Source organism: Rhagoletis pomonella, unplaced genomic scaffold (assembly GCF_013731165.1).
Source record: "Rhagoletis pomonella isolate Grant_MI unplaced genomic scaffold, Rhpom_1.0 Rhpom_scaffold_01089, whole genome shotgun sequence".
NCBI lineage: Eukaryota > Metazoa > Arthropoda > Insecta > Diptera > Tephritidae > Rhagoletis > Rhagoletis pomonella.
In genome coordinates, this window is record NW_023459643.1 from 13,690 (window position 1) to 22,230 (window position 8,541).

At 34.8% G+C, this 8,541-nt stretch overlaps 1 protein-coding gene across 1 annotated transcript; it reads left to right on the top strand.

The window, feature by feature from the left end:
• Window positions 1–751: 751 nt before the first annotated feature.
• LOC118751926 (sodium-independent sulfate anion transporter-like) lies at window positions 752–8,540 on the top strand (the record flags this gene model as incomplete). Its single annotated transcript, XM_036486753.1, has 3 exons — window positions 752–1,624; window positions 8,220–8,440; window positions 8,514–8,540. Coding segments are annotated over exons 1-3 (747 nt in total), but the record flags the coding sequence as incomplete, so codon positions are not given.
• Between the last annotated feature and the right edge of the window lies 1 nt (window position 8,541).

The following is an 8,541-nucleotide window of genomic DNA, read 5'->3' on the forward strand; positions in this document are numbered from 1 at the left end:
GCCCCATCTTCCTGGTAATTACCCAAAAGTTCCGCACTTCATTGCCCAATAATCACTCAACCCAATCGAGCTTATCAAGAAGGTAGTATTTCTATCTCTCAATCATTCCAAAAAATGACACTCACATGAAACGCATCAGATACAGTGAACTGTTTCCTAAACTTTCCGCAAAGAACAACGAGCTTACATAAATAAATGCCAAGGGAAGAACGCGGGGTTCAGCAACGTTGCAAATGTACAATCGGCTGTATCGAAAAAGATAAACAATGATGAATGAATTAATTTATTTATTTACTTGTCTATCAAATGACAATACGTTAGTACCAATCGACGGCAATAATCGTTAACACATTCACAACATTACAATTTATCACACTTTTAGTCGAAGTATAAAATTTATGAACCTGCAGCATTTTGGGTTATTCTTTACTCGGCGGCCGTCACATTGCCATCGGCGTCGATATCGCGCGCGCGTTCACTTAAATCGTCGCTTATTTCTCAAATACATGCTTACCTACTTAATACAATTGATACTTTCAAGTGAGCTAAAACAGACGAATAGGGAGAGACAGCAGCGGGTGCAACAGTCAACGGCTACGCTGTTTTAAGATCCCATTAACACGCGATTATATTTAGAGCAAATACGGTAGACAGAGAATTCTCAAAAGCCTCAATAACAAAGAACAATATAAGAAGACGCGACGGCGGCGGCGGCGACGAGTAAGACGAGTAAGTAAAACAGCAGCAGCAGCAGCGATTATTTGATGCCACGATCGGCTCGGCAGCCAAGCGCAATCGAGCGGGACCAGGTCAGACGGCGCGCATAACGACACAGAGCGGCAGATCACCACCCGCCTCAAAGTTCAAAAGCAAAACGACGCGTGATCAGAACGGAACGGTGCCGCATCACCCAAGGCAATTTTTGTGATGTGAAAAAAGATACAGATTTTCAAGAGATTATTTATGTAGAACTTAGATCAAATGAATAAGTGAACGAACAGTAAGTGCTTGACGAGTGCAAAGGTTTAGATATAAATTGAAAAAGGCACTAAAAAAGTGCCAAGAAAACGGTCACTTGTATTATTTAGAAAGAAACAGAATAATTAAATAAAAAACAAAATAAAAATGACATCCTACGACAAGTGCGACAATTCGGCAAAGTCGCAAATGTTGCCGCAGGATGCCACACAAATAATTATGGAATCGGCCAAACCCTTCACCAGCGAAGCGCTGCGACGCAGTTCAACGCCACACACAGCAGCTGGCAAGGTGAAGAAGGCGCTGCGAAATCGGCTGGAAATACTCAACTGGATCGGCGACTACAACACCGAATGGGCGATGAGCGATTTGATTGCTGGCATAACCCTGGGCCTGACCATAATTCCCGAGAGTATTGCTTGCGCCCTATTGGCGGGACTACCGGCGCGCTATGGCCTCTGTTCGGCCTTTCTGGGTTCCTTTGTATATCTGATATTTGGTTCGATTAACAAAGTAATTATTGGACCCACCAGTTTGGTGGCCCTGGTCAGCTTGCAGTTCACGGTGGGCAAACCCATCGAATTCGCCATACTTCTCACCTTTCTTACGGGCGTCGTTGAGTTGATAATGGGAACTTTGCGCGTGGGTAAGTCACTAAGTACTAAGTACTAAATACATACATACATACATACGTGGGTGTTGGGCGCTTATTAGGCATTGAGCTGCTTTAAGTGGCGATTTAGTGAAATTGTGACAAATGCCCAGACTGCCGACAGTGCGCCCCTAATGAGTGCGATAACAATTCTTTGAACGCGCACTGCGACAAGGGAAGCAGGCGCATGTAATATTTTGCGTGATATGAGTTTTTTTTTTTTTTTTTTTTTTGATTACAAGTTACGAGTAATTAAAATGTTAGTAAAAAAAGTAAATGTTATTACTAAATCACGAAAAACAGTACATTTGAATTTACATATTTTGTATTGCAAACTAATTAAAACGTGATTTTTAAATTTGTCGATGAAATTTCGCAACTTGATGTATCAACAAATGAGCAATTTTTCGGTTATTATTGGGCAGTCATTACACTTTTTACATTTCGGAGGCTAACTTTGAAAAAACGGAGAAATTACTTATTTACTTATGACTCAATCTATGAAAGAAATTTGTTTAGTTTGATTATTATTGTTGCTTCCTTTTTAGAAAGAAAAATAATTTTTGCATTTTGCAAAATATTTTGGCATTAGACAATCGAGTCATCAATCAATCAATCAGCGTAATTAATTGATCAGATGAATTTGTCGTTACATGAACTTAATCAATTACACTTTTTAATGCCTCAAATTTTTCTACGTACATATTTTAATATAATATTTTTTTTTTATAAATTTAATTTTAGACTGATATGGTTGTTTACCCCAAAATTTTTTATAAAAAAAAATTATTCGTTTAATAAATAATACCTTTTGAATGCAAAGTTGTTTTTAATTGATTGAAAATTTTAAATTTTTTCATTTTTGCACTTAAGTCATTAAGAAAACCTAACTTGATATGTAATTAAATTTTTAATTTTTAATTATTATTGTTTTTTTTTGCTTGAAAATTTTTTACTGCTAAACATTCTAATTACAAAAAGTTTACAATATATAAAAGCCTGATTAATTTTTCTTTTGTCAATTTTGTTAAGTTTTAATCAATCACTTCTAAAGGAATGTTTTTTATCATAAAAAATTGTTGATATATTTTGACTTGACTTACACTCTTTAATGCCCACGATTTTTCCAGACACATACAAAGAGAATACATACATGTTCATGTACTTCAAAAATATATATTTCAATAAAAAAAATTTATTTTTCCTAAATATGGTTATTTACACCAAAATTTTTATAAACAAAAAAATATTCATTCCATAAATACTTTTTGATTGCAAATTTATTTTTGATTAGTCAAAAAATTTCCAAATACATATTTTTTTTAATTTTTTCATTATAGTAATTTTTAAAACCCTAGGTTAGGTTTATTGATTTATTTTTAGTACATGAAAAAATTTTTGCTGATTCAACTATTATTTTCTAGTCACTATAATGCATTATGTATACAAGGAGATTTATTTATGTTTTCAAACAAATTTTCGCTTTATTTATGAAGCATTCTTTATTTTTTATGATTGTAATTCGGTAGTAGGTAAAGTAAAGAGAATAGGCGGAGACCCGCTTCAAATATATTTTGCAACAGTAAACATTCTTAGACACCTTTGTTTGGATACCCGCATTGTAATATTTCATAAATTTTTTATCAATTTAATTGAATACAATATTTCAAATAGGTGGTAACCCTCCCAAAAACTATTTTCAACAAGTAAACTTCCCTCGATCTTTTCACTTTGATACCCATATTGCAATATTTAATTTATCTTAACAATTAAATTAAATTAAAATTTCCAAACAGGTGGCAATCTTCCACAAAAGTATTTTCCGCTGTAAGCCTTCTCTTTATTTTGACGGTCATATTGCGATTTTTATCTTATTTATCAATTAACTTAAACTGAAATTTTCAAACAGGTGGCAACTCTCTAATATTTTCTCCCACATATTAAATAAGTTAGGCATCGGTGAGAATTGCATACAATTCCATGCATCAGTTTTTAAGTGATAAGTGTAAACGCATACATACAGGCAGGACAGACATACAAAAATTCGAAAAATTGCTGATTTGGCTTCTGTTGCTCTAATAAAGACCTCCCATATTAACCCTGCAAAATTTTGAGGACCAGGTGATCTACTGGGACGTAGTTTTATCGGCAATATGAAGAAGAATAATCGAAAACGGTTCACGTGGTCCAAAGTTATTCGATAACAAACATAGAAAAGTCGGTTAAAAATTGGACATGCATTTAAGACGGCATATTTATCTTTACGTTAGAAACACAACGACGATGTCAGCAAATATTTATATGGTACGACTTTCGAAGCTAAATAAAGGTAATACAACAACTGTACCAATAGAATGTTTATGCCTCAAATTCAGTGTTGTTAGCCTCGTTCTGGGTCTGGGTCTGGGTCTAGGTTTTCCACGGTTACGCATGTGATCTCGTTCATTGCCATCAATAATGTCAATGATCTACTAATCGTTAGCGAAATTTCAAAAAACATCAAATTGCTGTGCAAAAAAAAAATAAAAATCACAAGCTTCTTGACTAGGTAAATATTTTGCAAATATTTTTTTTGTTTAAACAAGGGAATACCAGTATTTTGCAAATGCATATGAATAAATATAATAGGCTTGTTCCACAAGCTACTCGAAGTCACATACGCGTTCCACAAGTAGTTTTTAGAGTTCTTGGATATACGCTCACAGTTTGAAGTTTTCTCGACTTTTTCTACAAGTAGCTTGGTAGCTTGTGGAGCAAACCTAATAACAGTTTTGTGTATTTTTAGTATGTATAAATACATATGTTTTATTGAATAGACTTAGAGTGCGGTTACCCACTAACGTGTACGTAGCGTGGCGTAGAAGTACGTAGTACGTATATCAAGTTTCCTCTTGATAGAAATATAGAGTAGCCAACGTCTACGTCACGGTCATGCGGTGGTGAGTTTTTGTTAACCCACAGATCCCATAAGATAGATAGATAGATCATGTCAGCTGACACGTTCTCCTTTTTTACGTCCGTCCGTGGGTAACTGCGCTTTTAGGGTGGCAAATGTGTGCGTACGGAACTTCAAAACCGGCTGCGTAAACACAGGCGCACCACTATTTATCGAAGGTCGGTGTGACGCGCATCATACAATTGCCAGAAGTGCAGCGCCGCCGCCGCTCAGCATTGCTTCACTTACATACTTATGTACTTACTTAGTAGACAGTGCTCGAATTTTATGTGAGCTTTTATGCTAATTACATTTAACGACTTGAGTTAGAGCGGCACGCAAGACGGCAAACGCTGAGCGCTGAACAATTCGCCTGGTTTACATTTTTCCAATGAGGAAAGGTATATTTCAAGGGCTTTTCATTAGACAAGCCCGTGAATGCATTTGAATGTATGTGTGCTGCCTCGATCGGAGCGGTGCGCCTGCAAGCGGTACGCCATCAAATGCAAGCCATTTGGTTTTTTTCCGATTCGCTTTTAGCTACATAAATATTGGTTTGAAAAATAATAACTGCTTTTTTGATATTCAATGATTTGTTTTTTTTTTTTCTTTTGTATTTGTTGAAACAGTCCTTTAATAAATAATGAATACCGCATTTACAAATGACGAAATCATCGAGTCAATTAAAAACTGGTTAGATTTTTTGCTCCTGTTGCTCATTGGCATTGAATAAAATTTTTAAATTTGTTACCGGTTTTTAACTTAGATGCACACACACATTTATATATACAATATGTATGTACATGCATTCATATATGTAGGTTAATAACCACAATTGCACGTGCTTGTTGGAGTCTAATGAAAAGAGCAGCAGACTCAATCTCATCTTTAATTCATCTAAATGAGTGGAAGCAATTATTCTCTAAAACTGGTAGAAAATAACAAAACAAAAAAAAATAGTACTCTTTTGTTTGGTGTCGTTTGACAAGAAGCAATGTACAGGAATTCGCGAGACACACATAGGTACTTATTTGCATTAGACCGTATCACGACGTTCAATTTGTTCCAAGCGATTCTAAACACTTACTAGGGGAGTTCTTCAGGAAAGTAAATTTTTCTACGGTGTCCTCTAAGGACAACTAAATCGATTTTTTTTTCTGTAACATGATTTCTATAAATAAATTCTACATCGTTGCAAGGGTTTTCAGCAAGTACAAAGAACTATTATCATGTCTCATAAACTTTGCAAGTTACGTTCATTTGTCTGAGAACGACAGCCTGTACGCCAAGTTGTATGCCAGAAAAATTGTTTCCTTGTTTCCCATGTTAAATTATAACACTTCTGCAAGAAAAGTACTAACTGAACTTCATTAAAAAGGAGCTAACTTCTAGTAATTCGAGATTCAAGCTGGCTATGGCGTTCTGGGCTTGGAAAATATATGACCGATGCGCCCTTCACCATGTATTTTTAAGTTTCTTACTACCGATTACAGGGTGTTGTATGTAGGCTCTTCTAGTACCTTTACGACGTTATATTACCTATAAAAATCGGACATGAATTAAAGAAGTTATGGAAAAACCACGATTTAACTGTTCTTTTGGGGTGCAGAAAAAAATGTACAGCCTTAAAATATGTACTCTCTTTGTGTGTGTTCAAAATCGCTTGAAACAAATTGAAATTTTTTGTGATACCCCTGCAAACCATTTTTTCAGAGTATTCTGAATCGTAAAGAAATTTTAACGAATTCGGAAAGATCCCATCCGATTTTTTTCCGAATTTTCTAAAATGAAATAAATTACGCACACTTCCATTCTTTTACGAAATTTCGGAAGAAAATCGGTGAAGAAATGAAAATAATGCTGCTATGTGAAGAATTTCTTGCAGACTTTTTTCAGAATTTTCTTTATTTTTCGTACAGAAATTTCTTTACGAGTTCGTGTCAACCACTTCATATAATTTTCTTTGAAGATTCGGAAAAAAATCGTTACAGAAATCAGATACTCCTAAAGATTTCGTTAAGATTTCGGGAACTTTGGTTTGCAGGGACGCTCCAATGTACGTACATATGTATGTATATTAGGGTGGGCCAAAATTGCATCGGGAAACAAATTTTCCCCCAATTTTCCCGGAACAACTCGAAATTCATGCAACCTTATTACAGAAAGCTACATTCAAAATTTTTTTTTTATTTATTAAAGTTTACTTGTCGCTCAAATGCGTCAAATTTTCCCCATATAATATAAAAAACCAAAAAACTGCATGGAAAAATTTAATATTTCGCAATCTTCGATACAAACGTGCGAAAGCGGCAAAGAACTTAAAGTGACAGAACCAAAATATTTCAACCATGCTACTGTAGGCCTAAATTGCAAAATTTTTTTGGGTTTAAATACATATATATTTATATATATTTTGAACCGACTTGATATAAAAGAGAAGGTTATCAATTCGTCGGAATATTTTTTTTATTTTAATGTATGGTGCCGCATAACTTTACCACCACGTTAACCGATTTTGATAATTCTTTTTTCCATCTCAAGGGTGGTCCCATACTAATTTGGTTTAAGTCCGATCATTTGATCATGAAGAAACTAACGATAATCTTTAATTTTTATTTTTAACCGACTTCAAAAAAAGGAGGAGGTTATCAGTTCGTCGGAATATTTTTTTTTATATATTTACCACATAACTTTGGACCACGTTAACCGATTTCGATAATTCTTTTTCCTTCTTTTATTTCGGAAAGCTCGTACCTCAAGGGTGGCCCCTTACTAATTTTGTTTAGATCCGATAACGATAATCTTAAATATTTATATGAGAATTGAAGTCGGTTTTGTTTTTTGCTTAAAAATTACTTGTTTTTTTTAGTTTTGGAAAAAGTGGCGGCCCTATTTAAAAATATCAGCTTATAAGCTTCTTCAAACACACTTCATTTCATACTTAGAACATTTCGTTTTATTTTTTCTTCGAAACATTTGCTTTTATATGAACCGCCTCAAACCTGAATGAGTATGCACTTAGCACCCACTTCGCCTTATCAATAGCCTATCCACGAGTACGTACACATGTATGTATGTGTAAGAGTAAATAAAACTAGTTATCGTCTAGATCTAGCGTCTTGTTCGAGTAATGCATTCTCAAGTGGAGTAAAAGTAATTACGTGGCATCTTAAAGGCACTTAAGTCAAATTTTTTCATTATTTACTTAATATTAGTTGATTAGTTTGGCGATACTTTGGAAGGCTGGCATTAAAATATTATGGTGGCATTACTTTTTTTTTTTTGTATTGCTTGTATTCACTATGAAGCAATAGCTCAATAATATACTATACTTATTTACTTTCATTCGCATTACCTATGTTAGTATGTATTTACCCAATTCCTAGGCTGAAGAGCCTTCGTCAATTCAAAGTAGCAGGAGAGCCAAACCACTAAAATCACTGGAATCTTAAAAAGTAGCAGGTCCGCCTTCTCTGTCATGGCTCTCAACGCTTTTAACTAGTAGTAACTGAATGCACTCGTATACTTTATTTAATGCAACTTTTAAAATCTACTTGTGCATGTCAAGGCATGTACATGCATGTCATTGCATGCATAAGTGCATACTTAACCACACACTCTAAATACTCATTACTTTTCTCCTCATTTCCCCAGGTGTAATCTTCGAATTCCTCTCCGTGCCCATAATTAAGGCCTTCTCCTCTGCTACAGCTATCCTAGTCATAGAATCTCAGATAAAAGTAATGTTGGGCGTGAAATATCTCGTATCGGGTTTTATTGGATCCATTACTGCGCTGGTACCACGGCTACCTGAAACTAATTTTGGCGATCTTGGCATGGGTTTATTTGCTGTTATATTCCTCATTGGACTTGCGGTAAGTGAAACTAAAAATAAATCAGAGACTAATACATAATTCCTGTTATATCTAAATGCCATTTCTTACACAGCAATTGGAAAAAGTAGCTGATCATCCAA